The sequence below is a fragment of the Mus pahari genome, chromosome 1 (assembly GCF_900095145.1).
Source record: "Mus pahari chromosome 1, PAHARI_EIJ_v1.1, whole genome shotgun sequence".
In the NCBI taxonomy this organism is placed as follows: Eukaryota; Metazoa; Chordata; class Mammalia; order Rodentia; family Muridae; genus Mus; species Mus pahari.
The window spans coordinates 51,856,727-51,872,472 of NC_034590.1; the positions used below are offsets into that span (position 1 = coordinate 51,856,727).

Consider the following 15,746-nt stretch of genomic DNA (forward strand, 5'->3'; position numbering starts at 1 on the left):
TAAATCTCATTGGCTGTACAAAAATCTATATTTTTACAAGTGAAGCTAATGTAAAGCTGCACTTGAATTTCCCATTCCTAGAAAAACACCTGAACACATGCACACACACACACACACTACAGGGTAGCCATTCTCCACCCTCTTCTGGTTCATTATTTTTTACGCCTGTTGGTCTCTCAAGGCTGGTCCTTCTTGCTTCATTTTTGCTCTTGGCATGGTGTACAATCTTTTCACGCTTTTTGAGTCTAGCTGCTTTCTGCTCACGTGGTTATCTTTGGCTGTTCTGACATCCTCACCCCGCCCCCACCCTGCAGTGTCTCTAATAGACGTGCCTGGGTGTTCAGTTTTGGTCTTTGAGTGATGTTCAGAGCAGGTAGGGGACAGATGGGGGTCTTTAGGAGTTTGGGGGTTTTCGGCTTTCCTCCTTAGCCCTTTTGGGAGGGATGAATTATGATTCATCTCCAGGGCACGGTTTGGACCATACCTTCAGACGTCAACTTTTCCTTTATAGACATGATCCTCCATCTTTTGCAACATTTTTCTGAGAACTGGAGTCAGGGTGTTTCTTCTCGTGCTGATCTACAGAGCAAGTCTGTATGAAGAAGGTGCGTAAGAAATTTGCCCGGTGACTTGTTGGGTCTCGACCCAGGTGGACAGAGCCACCTTGGCCTGAAGCAAACTTCCCTGAGTTAGGGAGAGATCCTTCCTTCCCTAGGGTGAAGTAAATGGTTTCCTCTTTCCTTGTTTTATAATGGTTACTTTACCATCCCCCCCCCACACACACTAGAGAGAAGCCAGCAAAACCCAGTCACCTCCCACAGGTTCCCCTTACACTATTTCACTGAACTATAGAGGGACACACATACTCAAACTATAGCATTCAGTGCTTACATAGACACTCACGGCTTTCATTCTCTTAAGGGACCGTCTCACTGGCCACCATCTCTAATCTTCAACTGTATCACAGTGTACACATTAGGAAGCCCTTCTTGGGGCTGGAGAGATGACTCAGCCGTTAGAGGCTAGGCTCACAACCTTCTTGGGCTTCCTGTTCTCAGACTATCCTAATTAATCAGGGCGGTGCAAAGGCAGAAGCAGAAACAGACCCAGCTGCTCCGGGCAACTGTCAGAGTTTGGAGTTTCTTCCCATTGGGCCTAAACAAAACTAGTTCCATACTAATGTTGGAAGGTCTATGTCATCTCTCACAGTGTGAGACTTGAACTTCCCATACATTTTTGTTAAGAACAAACAAATTCAGAGACCTTGAGTTGAACTGTGAGCCTCACCCTCCACTACATTGTTTACGTTTTCCTCTTTGTGTTTGTGACAGCTAGTGGCTTTTTGCTTGTGTGAGATGGAGTCTCAGTGTTGCTCGAGCTGGCTCTCAACTCCTGGACTCAACAGACCCCTCCCCTGTCTCCAGAGTAGCCAAACTGTAAGTGCCTGGCTCCCTAACCGCAGTGACAGCAAGCTAAGCTGGTCCAGCTCAGGTTAGAAATGCTGCTCTGCCCAGGAATTCCTACTCCTCCTCATGCCCTGGGGAAGGCAGATCTGGACCCTGTCTGGCCTGATGCCCTGCAAGATGGTGAAGTTCCTCACATTTGCCTGCCTTTCTCTCTGTGCCTCCAGCTGGCCACTCAGTCCTTTCCTCCTTCCGGGACTAGTTGCTTGGATGCATCTCAGTGAGGGAGTCCTTCCCTTTCTGGTGAACGAGGTTGTTTTGTTGTTTCCTGGTCCCACTGTAGACTGCTAGCCTCACGCTGGGGAGGCATCCGTCCCTGAGCTCTGTGGACAACAGCTGCTGCTTACCTTAAAACAGTACGAAGTCACTGTGCCATTACCAAGAACCATAGGAGCCAGGCATGGAGGAATGCACTTGCAATCCCAGCACTTGTGAGGCTAAGGCAGGAAACTTCTATAAATCGGAGGCTAGGTCGCACTACCTGCCTGGGGGGAGGGGAGAAGGGAAGGCTTTGGCTTTGGCCCTTACTCTCCCAAGGGTTAGTTCAAAGGCTTTACCAGGAGTAAGCTGGCTTTTTGCCTTGATCCAGTTACATGTGGCCCTCCCCCACACATCATCTTAGCACCCAGACTGAAGAAGCAGGCCGGCCTATACCAGACAGGACAGAACCCTGCACTTTCCAGAGACAACCCGGCTGACTGAGCTTTTGAGAGGACACTGCTCTAAGTCCTACTTATGTATGTTAACAGCAGCAGGGAGGGCTTGGTGCGCATGCCTGTGAGCCTAGCCTATGGGCAGCAAGGCAGGAAGATTACAAGTTCAAGGTCAGCCTGGCTCTCTAGGGCAAGTCTGGGTTAGTCAGGGATGCATTGACAGCAAGACACTCCCAACAAAAGTGTGTGCTTGCGATTAAAATTTGTCCTGTCAGACAAATAACTTCACTGTACATCTCTGACCTCCAAAGAATAGTCTTTATTCTGCACAGTTCCCTGTCATTTGATTACAAACCATATGGTAGCAAGTAAGACTTGCTGTAGGCACGCTTTCTACCGTGTGGAGGCTCCCACTGAGGAGCTTGGCCACAACCCCCGCTCTGTGCTAAGCGTTCCCCACTCTTCATCTTATTCCTGTCACCAAGGTATGGATAGGAAGCCACGTGGCCTGAGCCTGGCAGCATAGACTCTGGAGAACCTGCAAGAACTCAGCCCTGTCACTACTGAGTCTTTGGGTGCTGCTGGACAGACCCTAGTGACAGTTCTCTGAGGAGTCAAAACGCGCTTTTCCCCAGCTGTGACAGTGCCCACTGCAGACTTGTTCCTACCCACACAGCTCTATTGATTTAACCTGTTTCCTATAGCATGCTTTCAAGCTCTCTCTCTCTCTCTGTGTGTGTGTGTGTTTGTGTGTGTGTGTGAAAACCTATTTTTTAACTTTCCCCCATTATATATTAGGTTTCATGTTATATCTAGAAAAGGGTTTCCTAAATCAGGTAGAAAAATATTTTTTCTGCCGGGCAGTGGTGGTGCACGCCTTTAATCCCAGCACTCAGGAGGCAGAGGCAGGTGGGCCCAGGTGTGATGATGGCACATGCCTTTAGTCCCAGAATTTAGGAGGCAGAGGCAGGTGGGGAATCTCTGTGATTTCCAGGCCAGCTTGGTTTACATAGTGAGTTCCAGCACAGCCAGAGGTATGTAGAGAGACTCAAATAATCAATAATAATAATTTTGTTGTTTTCTTTTGCCTTTTCCCTCTAGCCCTAGGTTTTGTTTGGTTTGGTTTTTGAAACAGAGAAGTCTCACAGGTAGGTAACTATCTCAAAGCACTGTAAAATAATCCATCTCCCCCTCCCCTACACTTGAAACCATATACTACATTTCTATGTGCCTAGGTCTATCTGATCTCATCTATCATGGCTGCTGAATTCACGATGGCAGAAGAGTCCAAGCCCTTTGAGAACTCTGTTGAGAAAGCTACTGCCCGTTGCCCGCCTTAGTGTCACCAGCCATTCATCACTACTGCCATTCAGAACTACTTCACATCCTCAGCCTGTCACCTTCTAGATGAATGCCAGAACCTGAAGAGTTCCAAAAAGTGTCCAACCTTGTGGGAATTACACGGATGTTTATGGGTTGATTTGGGGAGAACCAGTCTTTTCAGGGCAACCCACAGAATTCCTTGCTGGGTCTTCAGGTGACACAGGTTTCTTAGGTAGCTTATGGCTTTAAAACAGTGGCAATTATAATTCTTGTTTCCATCTGGAGTATGGGTTAGTGACACCAAGACACTGTTAAATAACAGTATGCTGCCGGCCAGCTTCTGACTCCGAGGGGAATGCCCGCACTGATTCTTTGGGTGTCTTTACTCACTGGTGACAGAGATCTTTATCTAGAGTGTGGTGCTTCTTTCTAGTCTTGGCTTCCTAAGTTGTCATAAGGATGGAACTTCGCTTTTACCAACTCTTATCATTTATAGACAGATTCTCTATTGATTGAAGCAAAAACGAAGGTTCATCAAAGCATACAACCTCCTATTTGTCCCCACCTTCCTCGTCCACACACCGGGCAGGTAATACTTCTGCCTGTGTAACAGGCGTGAACCTCCTCAGCCCAGCAGGGGCGCCAGCATGGGATGCCTTCCCAAGACGCCCAAGCACAGAGGTCTTGGAAGTCTGTTTCCCCTCTAGGGAAAGGAACCCTGCCAGGGCCCCCACAATGGAAACCTGTGGGGAGACTGGTGTGTGAGATAAGGAAGCAGCTCAGGTGGAGACATTCCCTACCCCTGCCACAAACCAACACCAAATGATCAGCTCAGAACTGGTGCTAGTACCTGAAGTGTGCCGTGGCCTCTGGCCTGGAGAGTCTCAGGCAAGCCCCTCCTGCCACCCAGCAGCCCCTAGCCAGGGCATGCAGGCCCAGAGGCACATGGAGCAGAGCCAGAACAGAAAGCAGCAAAGCCTTTAGGCTCTTAGGAGAAACAGGGACTCCTTCCACGCCTTTACTCCACTAATAATAGGCGCCTACCCCTCTCCTCCCAGAATCACCCTGCTCCTGGACCCTCATACCAGCACTGTGGGGTCCATATCACCCCGCAGAGCAAGCTCACACCTGCAGTCACCTGGCGGGAGGTTGTTCTCCTTGACCTCTTCTGTTTGTCCCCACTCTTCCTAAATCCCATTTTGGGAAAAGGACAGAGCCTGAGTTGTGATCAGCTGGGCACCTACTCACAGCCCAGGGAAAGGGGCACAGCCCAGGGAAAGCGCCTCCTCTCCCCTGTCTCACTGCCCCCGTGCCTGCTGACGTAAGGGCTGTTCCAAATGCTGCAGCAGCAATAGACAGCAGAAGGGCCCAGCACAGTCTGTCGGTTCTGAGGCAGAGCGGAGAGGAGACTTAGTGTGGCTTGTCCAGCTCAATCTTGGTGCTAGGAGGCAGTCTCTGTGGATGAACGCTGTCTTCAGGCCACAAGAAGCCCTGATCTAGCCCAAGCGCAGGCGGAACGTGCTGATCTCCATGGGCTCCAGAGAGATGTCAGTGCTGTTGGAGGGTGAGGCCAGAGGGTACAGCAAAGTCAAGGAAGTTGGCTGCAGGAAGGTCACATCCAGGCCATGGAAGAGGCTCCCCAGGGTCAGCTGTGAAGAGAAAGGGGGCAGGGTGAGCCGGGTACTGCTAACAGTGGGTAAGTTCCTCCTTACACCGAGTACTACCCTTTTGGGTTTTTGTTTTACAGTACTACACTGTAGTCCAGGCTAGCCTCAAGCTCAGAGCAGTCCTGCCACAGTGCTGGGACTGTGTTGTGAGCCAACACACCTGGGTTTCTGTCATATTCTTAGAGCTAAGATGGCGTAACAGGACTCCAGCTCTTGGGAGGTAGAGGCAGGCAGTTCAGGGGTTCAAGTCAGCTTTGCCTACACAGTAAGGTCACATCAAGCCTAGGTTATGTGTAACCTTGTCTCGAAAATAAAGAATAAAAATAAGATAGAGAAAGAAATACAAAAAGTAAGTAAGTAAGAGGGAAATGGGCTCCTGGAAGCCCCGGCCCTCCCAGGAGCAGCCAACCTCAGACAGGGCTCTGCTGCAATCCACTCAAGTCCAAAGCTTGCCCAGGCTCCTCGTAGGAACTCTCCCACCACGCTGTGTGAGCTGAGAACAGGGGCTGTCTGGGTTCACATCTGAGTCACCAGGGCAAGCAACGTGCCAGCTTACACCATGAGCGATGCTTTGAAAAGGTGCAGTGGTTTTTCGTTCTCAGGTTTCCTACTTCCCTCTAAAAAGGTCTGTCCTCAGGAAACCCGAGGTCTCTAGCTCCATGCTGGTCTGAAATGGCTCCTGCTGACTTCATTACCAAAAGCGTGAGTCAAAGGCCTCCCCTTAGTCTCCAGAGAGCCCTGAGGCTCCTCCCCCTTTCGTCCTACTGCCAACCTTCCTAGAGGCTCTCAGCCTAGAGCTCTACTGTCCTGACCAGGGCCCGCCCGTGCCTCCCACACCGGGACCCCACTCACCTTGCCTTGGCTTGTGGTACAGTTGAAGCCCAGGTTCTTGGCTTCAAGGCCACAGTCAAAACCCTTGCGGTGTAAGATGAGCGCAGCATCAGTTGCAGGCAAGGTGTCCTGGAAGACAGTCAGGGGCAAGGACAGTGGAGGGTCAGCGACACATCTGCTGAGATGACGAGAGCTGGGAGGAGGCCCAGAGCCTGGGGCTGAGGGTTAGCCCTGACTGGGGCACTCACCTCGGTTGCGAGCGTACGCAGATTGAGCAGATGGAAGTCACAGGGTAGTGGAGAAGCCAGAGGGTGGAAAGAGTGCAGAGCAGGGCTGGGGCCCTGCCTCTTGGCCACAGGTAAGACAAGAGGAGGAGTGCTGAGGTACACAGAGGTCAGGTGGCTGAGAAGGGATGGGTAGCTTGTAGAACGCTCCTGCTCCTGATGCACCTGCAAGATGGACCCAAAACGTAAATGAGGGAACAGAGCCCCTCTGGTGGAGGGGAGGCAGGCCAGCTCTTTTCAGAACAGCTTTCCTAGTTCACTTGGACTCCACTGCCTGGTTCCAGCCCTGTACCTCCAGCCCCTCAGGGGTGGCCACTTCCCATGGTGCTCGGCCCACAGGCAGTCAGGTGACCAGGCCCTTCTGTTTTCTTTAACACTATCATGAAGAATGTACTCTCATTGGTGCCATCCCCCCACAGAGAGGAGTAGGCATGGACGACAGACAGACAGACATGCTTCACTACAGACAGGCCTCTAATACTGAAAGTCCTGAGGTAAGATGCCACATCCCTGTGTCGGCCAGATGCTCAGCTCCATGGGCCCCAGCTGGTGAGACTCCTCCTCAGGTGGCTCCCAGGAGGCCCCGCTCACAGGATTACATGGACTTTCTGTGTGCTGATCTCTGTCCCTGGCACTGCCATCTGAGTGCCCTACACAGTCTCCCTTGGCCCTTCAAGCCCCGGCAGGAACTGTTCCCCTTCCATTTTTGCTTCTGCAATGTCTTCAACACACAACACACACTTCTCCTCCATTTCTTTTTCCTTTTTTTTTTTTTTTTTTTTTTTTTTTTTTTTTTGTTTTTTTTTGAACTTAGGTTAAAAGGACAAGGGGGTGACTTCCTGTGAGCAGAAGAAAAGACAAGTTGGCAATACTGAGCTTTATTCAGTAATCACCTCTGAAGTTGTGATATATTCAGAAACTTTTAACTTTAAACATAAAAATATCAGAATTATACTTTAAAATGTAAAGAAACATCATTTTGTTCACTCATGCCCAACTTAAAGGCAATTGGAGATTTTTTGACTTTTCTGTAATTTTGATCTTTGTTTTAAACCTATGGTATGACAATCATTAGAAATATTCTAAATGTCCATTCATTGGATGATACTTACAAAAGTGGTCATAATCTACAAAAAGGTATAACATGAAGCCATTCCTGTGGTTGCTTTTGAAGAATGTATAAGTATGTGAAGCTAAGCAGAATCCACAAATATTTTAAAGTGATTGTAAAGCCCTTGGGAGGTAAACCTGAAAGTGTTGGGTAGGAAATAAACTTAATTATCATATCATCTGAAATTTTATTATAAGCACTTTTATAAAATGTCATTATAAGTGGAAAAGATAAAATTCACAAACTTAGCTAAATCAGCCAAAATATAGAGACAAAAGACCCCAAATTAATAAAATTAGAGATGAAAACAGGACACATTACAACAAACACTGAAAAAATTCAAAGAATCATGAAAGCATAATTTTAAACTGTATGTTCTACTCAATTTGAAAATCTAAAAAGAAATAGATAAGGGTCTAGATTTATATGATCTATGAAAATTAAACCAAAATTAAATAAATGAATCAAACATGTATATGTGTGTGTGTGTGTTAAGCAATTGAACAAAAAAGTAATTTTTAAATCTCCCAACAAAAATGCAAAAATGAGCCCATTGTCCTACAGATTTAGTGCAGAATTCTACCAGGTCTTCCAATAGCTCATGCTAATACTACTCAAATTATTCTATAAAATAGGAAAGGAGTAATACTTCTTCCAAATCCTTTTAACAAACTCAGGGTTATACTGACATCAAAACCAGAGAAAGATTTAACATGAAAGGGGGAGAGAGAATGCATGAGAGAGAGAGAGAGAGAGAGAGAGAGAGAGAGAGAGAGAGAGAGAGANGGTTTCTCTGTGTAGCCTTGGCTGTCCTGGAACTCACTCTGGCTGGCCTCGAACTCAGAAATCCACCTGCCTCTGCCTCCCGAGTGCTGGGATCAAAGGCATGCGCCACCACGTCTGGCTTCTTTTTTCTATTCTTGGCTTACTTCAAGTCTCCAAGGCTTCCTGTTTCAACATCTGAGACTGTCATCCCTACCTTGTCTCCCTGCACAGCCACTCTGCTCCTTGTGGTCCTGGCAGCTGAGGACAAACCCTCCAGTTTCCCTCCCTCCCCAGTCTTCCCCATCTCCAGGCTCTGACATCTCTGTGATCTGCCCTGTCCCACACCGCCGAGTTCAAGCCCAGTTTGGCTCACAGAGTTTTCTGAAATAACAGAAACATTGCCTGCCACACCTTGTGTGATAGCTACTGACAACCTAGAAACACGGGGGGGGGGGGCTTAGAGGTAATTTAAAAAAACAATTTATTATGATCATTTTGTGTGTATGGGAGTTTTGTCTATGTGCTTCTGCCTGTACATATGTCTGTGCACTTTGGAGGCCAAAAGAAGACATTGAACCCCACAAACTGGAGTTACAGATGGCCCTGCGCTGCCCTGTGGGTTTTGGGGGTCCACCTGGATCCTCTAGAAGTGCAGGTTCTTACCTGCTGAGGAACCCCCTAGCCCCCTGTAATTTTTTTTTTCTTTTTGAGACAGGGTTCTTACTATGTAGTATTGGCTGCCCTGAAACTCTCTATGCAGACCAGGGGTCAACTTCACAGAGATCCACCCCCTCTATCTTGAGACTGAGAAATTTGCCACCACACCTGGCCCAAGGAACATAGCCAGTATGAGCAGAACCTGAACCTACGTCATCTTAATTCATTTCAGTAACCATAGATCAAAATAAATTCCAGCATGGTCGTATAGACCTCTAATTCTAACCCTTGGGAAATAGAGGCAGGAGGATGAAGTCTAGCCTGGGCTACGTGACACATTGTCTCAAAAGAAAAAAAAAGGAAGTAAACAGCCAACTCTAGGTGGCTGGGCAAGGCGGCATAATTAGCTAATTAGCAGGCTGAGACTGGAGGCTCACTCCAACTTAGGAGTTCAAGGCCAGCCTAGGCAACAGTGAGACCAAAATCAAGGTTAACCAAGGATATCCCCACACCAAAGGCCAGCCCAAGCTACATAAGACCTTGCCTCAAACACCCAAAACCAAAAAACTAAACTGGACTGGAGATTTAGCTTAGTGGTAAAGCACTTGCTTAACATGGGCAAAGCCCTGGGTTCAATCCTAAATTCCAATAAAGTAACGGGCGGCACATGCGGAGGGCAGCAGCTATGCTAGTCAGCACCATTTTAGCCTAAAGTTACAACTGGTCCCACTTCCATTCTGTCTTCCTGCCTTCAACTCTGTGAATAGGTCCCACTCACTGAGGCTGAGCCTGGTGACTGCTGTCACCGCAGGCCAGGTGAGACCCCACTGCTCCCCTACCCTCATGCTCAGAGCAGCTCCCAGCCCTGCTCACTAGCGGAGCCCAGGGGTGGCAGCACATTGGCCTGCATCCTCTGTTCCCACAGCACAGCAGGGGCTCAGCGTCTACAGGGAGAGTAAATGTCTAAGCCACACCTCAGGGTTCTAGGCAGCAGACTCCAACTACAGTGCCAGGCTGCTCACCCTAGGCCACCAAGGCCCTCCCTGACCCTTACCTTTGAGCTCCTGATTGTGTTGCTGGAAAAGATCAAATCCCTAAACATATCTGCCAGTTTGGAGAAAAAGCCAGGCTGGTGAGGCAAAGAAAACTGTGAGATGAGCGAGCAGTGCTGTGTCAAGGTTAGGAAGTGCTCAGGCTTGGGGTGGGAAGATGAGGCAGGAAAGAGAGAGGCAGGAGGTGAACACGACAAGGTGACAGGACACGGCTGGGGAAGGGGCTGCGAAGCTGCATGAAATGAGTTAGCCAAATGCCAGACAGCCTCCTGCCTCAGTGGTGGAAATAAATTGTACAGTCTGCCCCTTGCCCTCCTCCAGCTACATTTGGGAACCCCCCGGGGCTACCCACAGTGCAATGGGCCCAGAGTTTACCTCAGGGCTCATCGTGGTCCGACGTTCTAACAGGAGGCGGAAACGGTTGCAGGTGATCTTGTTGTCTTTGAGTCCTTGACCTAGTCCCCTGTTGTCGTCCTGCATTAGCCTGCGGTCCAAGATCACCTCTAGCTGGCCTAAGGAAGATGACAGTGAGCTCCAGCTTGCCAAACCCACGCGCAAGCAGACTCTCTACCTCAGGTCCCCAAGGGGAAAGCCACCGAGACAGACAAGCTGAGCTCCTCAGAAGAGAGACTTCTGGTAGGAGAGAGCAGGGAAGAAACAGGAGGCCTAGAAAGGGGAGCACTGACCATGGCAGTTCACCTCTGTGACTCAGGGGTGGGACCTGGGCCCCAGGCCCAGGAGAAAACCTCTTAGGAACTGGCCACAGAGAACAGTCGCCAGCAGCCGGAAAAGAGAAAGACTTCTTTGTAAGACTGCTGCGGAGTCCCTCATCTGAGCCAGGCTGGACAGACTCGTGACTTGACACATGCTCTCCTGCCTTACACTGGCTGGCATCAGCTCGAAGGGCCAGCAGTCCAGACTGGAGTGGATGGCCTTGCCTGTCAGAAGCAGGGCAGGCACGAGGTAGAGGCTCGACAAGGCCTCCAGTCTGGCTCAGGTAAAGGACAGGAGAGGACCACCTCTGTAAACCATTTGGAATGTTGCATGGGGCAGGGGTCTTGGCTGAGGAGCTGACGGGTGGGAAGGAAGGCTCTCCCATGCCAGCCCATGCAGCCTTTCCCAGAGGGCAACGCTCCTTTTCATCTCCACAGTCCTGACTTGGATTTCTGTATTTTCTTTGGCTTTGTACTCAGAGCAAACACAGGAGACTATCTCCAGCCCTAAAACATGCTCCTTCAGTAGACGATAATCACTCCCTAACACACCATGTCCCAGAGGGGCAGACAGCTGACAGAGCAAGGACAATGGGCTGCATTCAGCTTGGAGGAGGACAAATCCCAAATAATCCTGGCAGAGGGTAGGAGAGCCATACCCTCCCATGGAGGAGGCAGGCACAGCACTTGCCACAGTGTGGCAAGGCTTCAACCCTGCATTCGCTTCAGCCTTCACAAGCTCTACAGCCACAGACAGAAGGCTCTAGGGCCTGAGAGTCCGTAAGCCACTGCTCATTTTGTCCCAAGGCTGTGCAAATCACTCCGGTGGGAGAGCTCCCAACTTGTCTCCGCACTCTCTCCACACTGGGTGGAAGCTCACATCCTCCTGGTTTTAACTTTTTGTCTTGAGACGGTCTTACTAAAGTTGCCCAAACTGACCTTGCATTCAGGGCGTCCTTCCCCAGCCTCTCTGTGCTCCTAGGCTTGGAAACCTTGGATGTGCAAGTCAGCTGTTATCCTTTCTCTTACTGACCATTAGAAGGAGCATAGTATCTTTCTCCTTTCCTAAATATTACACTGTAACCACTGAGGAGCTGCCTCCTCCCAGGCAGTGGTGGCCCATGCCTTTAATCCCAGCAGTCAGGAAACAGAGGCAGACAGTTCTTTGAGTTCGAGGCCAGCCTGGTCTACAGAGTGAGTTCCAGGACAGCCAGGGCTACACAGAGAAACCCTGTCTCAAAAACAAAACAAAACAGAACAAAAAAAAAACAAACAAATGAAAAGACGAGGGAGAGAGAGAAAGAAAAAGAAGAGCTGAGCCCTTCAGCTGAAAGTCGCCCTTCAATACCCAGCTGCTTCCACCAAATGACAGGATGCCCAGTGTGACTGAGAGGAAGGGGATGATGGCTCACCCTCTTTTCCCCTCTTCAGGTCTGGGGGTGAGGGGACCTGGAGAGAGGGGAGGGAAGTCAACAGCGTGGGCTGACTGGAACAAAGGGTAGGCTGGTTCCTACTCACCGTTACCGAGGCTGGAGACACCCAGAGCCTGGGCAGTGTGCAGTGTGAGGCGCCTCTGGGAATCTTGGATATAGGCCATGACTGGCATTGGGTAGAAATTAGCCTGCAGGGGCAGCTTCTTCAGATACTGCCGGGGTTGTACCTATAGGGAAGGGAAGAGTTCGAGTCCAGCCTGGAACGGTGTCTGATTTGTGTTCTGAAGGGTTCTCAGTGTGAAGGTATTCCTGTCTGTCTGTCTGTCTGTCTGTTCAAGACAGGGTCCCTCTATATGGTCATGGCTGTCCTGGAATTCACTCTGCAGACCAGGCTGGCTTCGAACTCAAGAGATCTACTTGTCTCTGACTCCCAAGTGCTGGGATTAAAGGAGTGAGCCACTACCCAGCTACTTTTTTTTTTTAATTGTGTATATGTGTATGATATGTGTGTATGGGTGTACATGCCACACCACACATGTGGAGGTCAGAGGCCAACCCTTTGGAATGGATTCTCTCCTTTTTGAGGGCTCCAGGAATCAAACTTAGGCTGCCAGGCTTAAGCAAGAGCCTCTACCCACTGAGCCATTTCACTGGCGCTCTATACTTGTCACCCGTCCTCAGCACCCCCACCCCTCTACACAGCTCCAATATTGGGGGCCATAAGCAGTATGAGTTCTGTCCCATGGGGCCCAAGAATTACCTGAAAGCCATTGAGGTCTGTGAAGAAAGTACCCTGGCTGTCAATGTCCGTGTGGATGCGCAGGGCCAGCTCCTTGTTCACATAGTCCCTGATATCTACCTGGAATGACATGTCCAGAGACAGCCCCTCTACCCCTGGAAGCAAAGGGACAGCCAGAAGTGAGGTGAGCACACCAGGGCCTATTCCAGGGACGCCCCCCCCAGGGACTATTCCAGGGACAAACCCCTCCTCCTCCCCAGGGACTATTCCAGGGACAGCCCCACCCTCCCCTGGGAGATCTCAGGGCACTGTTGGATGGACTTTTCCTTAAGAGAATCCAGCATCCCCATGTCAAATGTCAAGGACGGTGGAAGAGGAGCAGGTGCCAGCCAGTGGGACTCACACCTGGTGACCTTCCCCACCCACAGGGCTCACCTGGCAGGTTATAAAGTCGAATCACTTGGTGAAAGTGCTCATAATACACAGCCACCTCCGAGAAGAAAGGGCCTTCAGTGACACGCAGCACAGGAGGTTTCTTAGGGACGTAGGGCTGGAAAAAGAGCAAGTGGTCACTGACCCCACAGCATGGAGTACAAAGCAGCAGAAGCATGCCAGGGCTGGTCAACAGAAGTCCTCGTCCCAGTGCTCTGGCCTGAGCAGGCCCAAAGCCATCACTAAGACCACAGCCCACCACCCTCCATAAGGACAGTAAGGCAAGACCCAGTATGCCAGGTCCCTCCCAGGCTCTCCCCCTGCACAGGACCCCCATGCCACCCCCACCCCGTCCTGTGAGGCCTCTCAGGTACCTTAGCCTCGCTGTCAGGCAGGAAGAGGTAGGCACCACTCTTGTCCTTGGATGTACGGGTGCCATAGACGAGGAACTCCAGTTCCATCTGTTGCTCCTGCTCTTCATCCACCCGTCTGATGCTCTGCCAAAAACCACAGCCCTGACCCCTGGCCCCACACCAGCTTGTCAGGTCTCCCCCTGGGAGGGCAGGGACTGACTTCCCCCAAAGAGCCAAGCCCAGTGCTACAGTTGGGATCTTAGGTGTTCCCCATAAGGGCTTGGTCCCACACCACTGCTATTCTGCTACTAGGAGAGGCTGAGAAAACTGAGATCCTCCCCCTCTTCCCGTCTACGTTTTCCTTCCTTCCTTCCTTCCTTCCTTCCCTCCCTCCCTCCCTCCTTCCTTCCTTCCTTCCTTCCTTCCTTTTTTTTTTGAGACAGGTTTTCTCTGTGTGGTCCTGGCTGTCCTGGAACTCACTCTGTAGAGCAGGCTGGCCTTGAATCCAGAAATCCGCCTGCTTCTACTTCCCAAGTGCTGGGATTAAAGCCGCGCATCCCCACTCCCACCCCCACCCCCACCCCAGCTAAGGCTGACCTTAACTTCTGATCCTCCTGTCTCCACCTCCCAATGCTGAGTTACAACAAGCCCATGCCAGCACACTTAGCTTTCTGCAGTGTGGGAGAGCAAACCCAGGGATTCTTGTAGCTCTGTTGGTAGAGTGCTTGTCTACTATGTACCTCCAGGCCCCCTTTTATACTTTTTTTTTTTTTTTTTGAGACATGAGACACCATTTCATTGTGTTGTGCTGGCTGACCTGGAATTTACCATGTAGATCAGGCTGGCCTCGAATTTACAGAGATCCACCTGTCTCGGTCTCTCCAGTACAGGGATTAAAGGTATGTGCGAACTAACACAACTTTTTTCTTTTTTTTTTTTTGAGACAAGGGTCTCATGTTGCCTCAAACTTGCTATGTAGCCCGAGATGACCTTGAGTTTCTGATCCTACCCCCTCCACTGTTGAAATCACAGGTGTACCATAACAACCAACCCCTCTCTTGCATCCTGGCTGTGAAGTCATTTCCTCTGCTGTGATGTGTTCTCTGCCACGGAGTGCTGCCTAACCACAGGTCCAAAAGCAATTGGTCTGCCTGACTGTAGGCTCAGAACCGTGAGCCGAAATAACCCTTCTCTCTTTACAAGTCACTGATAATGTAGAAGATGATTAACACTTGGTAACTGCTAATGCTCACACCCAAATCTCTGTGAGTTGGTGACAGGAGGGCACATGAGAGCAGGAACAGCTGTACACAAGCCCCCTGACACCCATGCCTTCCTCTGGTCCCTCCCCACCTCCCCTGGCCTGGCCCTTTACCTTGAGAAGCCCAGTAAGGCCGGAGAACCAGACCTGCATGTAGCGATTGCTGATGGCAAAGTTGCTGGCGCTGGAGTCCACAACACGGACAGGGAATGCTGATTGCCTGCTGACGGACAGTTTCACGCCGTTCAGGTAGATACGCACGGAAGACTGCAGCGTGTAGGGCCCATCGAGATCTGGCTGCAGCTGCAGCACACCCAGGCCTAGGGCTGGCAGGCGGATGGGTACTGACACCTGTGAGCATGGGCGGTAAGAAGCATCAGCCCAGACAGGCCGTCTACCCTCCATCCCTGACCTCGGTGTTCTGCTTTCTGAAGCTAAACACTGAGCTCTACATTTCTATCTGAAGAATCCCCGTCTGTTTGGGGATCCTGGTTCTGAGTCTCAGTGTCTTTCTGCACACTCGTCAGCAAAGGTGCACAGCGCCCGCCGAGGTGACAGCCTAGGGTCTGTGGCTGGCTTCACACAGACTGAGTGACCGTAGGCAGTGACTTAACCTCGGTTCCTGGGGGAATGAGAGGTGGCATCACTGTGCGCATTCGTGAGAATTTAAATGAGACCCAGAAGTGACTGACATCTTTGTACCCAGCAGCCAGGATGCTGAAACAGAGATCTCCAGTCTGAAGCCAGCCTGGGTTATGCAGCAAGACTTTTGTGTTAAAAACTTTTTACTTTTTTTTAAAGTCAGGGTTTCTCTGTGTAGCCCTGGCTGTCCTGGAACTCACTCTGTAGACCAGGCTGGCCTCAGAGAGCTCCTCCTGCCTCTGCCTCCTGAGTGCTGGGATCAAAGGTGTGTGCCATCACTGCCTGGCTAAAACTTCTTTCTTAACAAATTGATTAAAGCTGCACATCGCACGCGCGCACACACACACACACACGCACACACACACAC

At 50.3% G+C, this 15,746-nt stretch overlaps 1 protein-coding gene across 1 annotated transcript in view; it reads right to left on the bottom strand.

Annotated features, from left to right (window-relative positions):
• Positions 1-3,189: 3,189 nt before the first annotated feature.
• The window catches only part of Man2a2 (mannosidase alpha class 2A member 2), a 22,350-nt gene continuing 9,793 nt past the window's right edge, over positions 3,190-15,746 (bottom strand). Inside the window, exons 16-24 of the mRNA XM_021206882.2 lie at positions 14,852-15,088; positions 13,498-13,620; positions 13,127-13,241; positions 12,713-12,846; positions 12,038-12,179; positions 10,182-10,318; positions 6,186-6,386; positions 5,959-6,066; positions 3,190-5,088 (exon numbers count right to left, since the gene is read on the bottom strand). Coding sequence (XP_021062541.1) covers positions 4,936-5,088; positions 5,959-6,066; positions 6,186-6,386; positions 10,182-10,318; positions 12,038-12,179; positions 12,713-12,846; positions 13,127-13,241; positions 13,498-13,620; positions 14,852-15,088 — 1,350 coding nt within the window. The 3' untranslated portion in view covers positions 3,190-4,935. The remainder of the gene's footprint in view (positions 5,089-5,958; positions 6,067-6,185; positions 6,387-10,181; positions 10,319-12,037; positions 12,180-12,712; positions 12,847-13,126; positions 13,242-13,497; positions 13,621-14,851; positions 15,089-15,746) is intronic.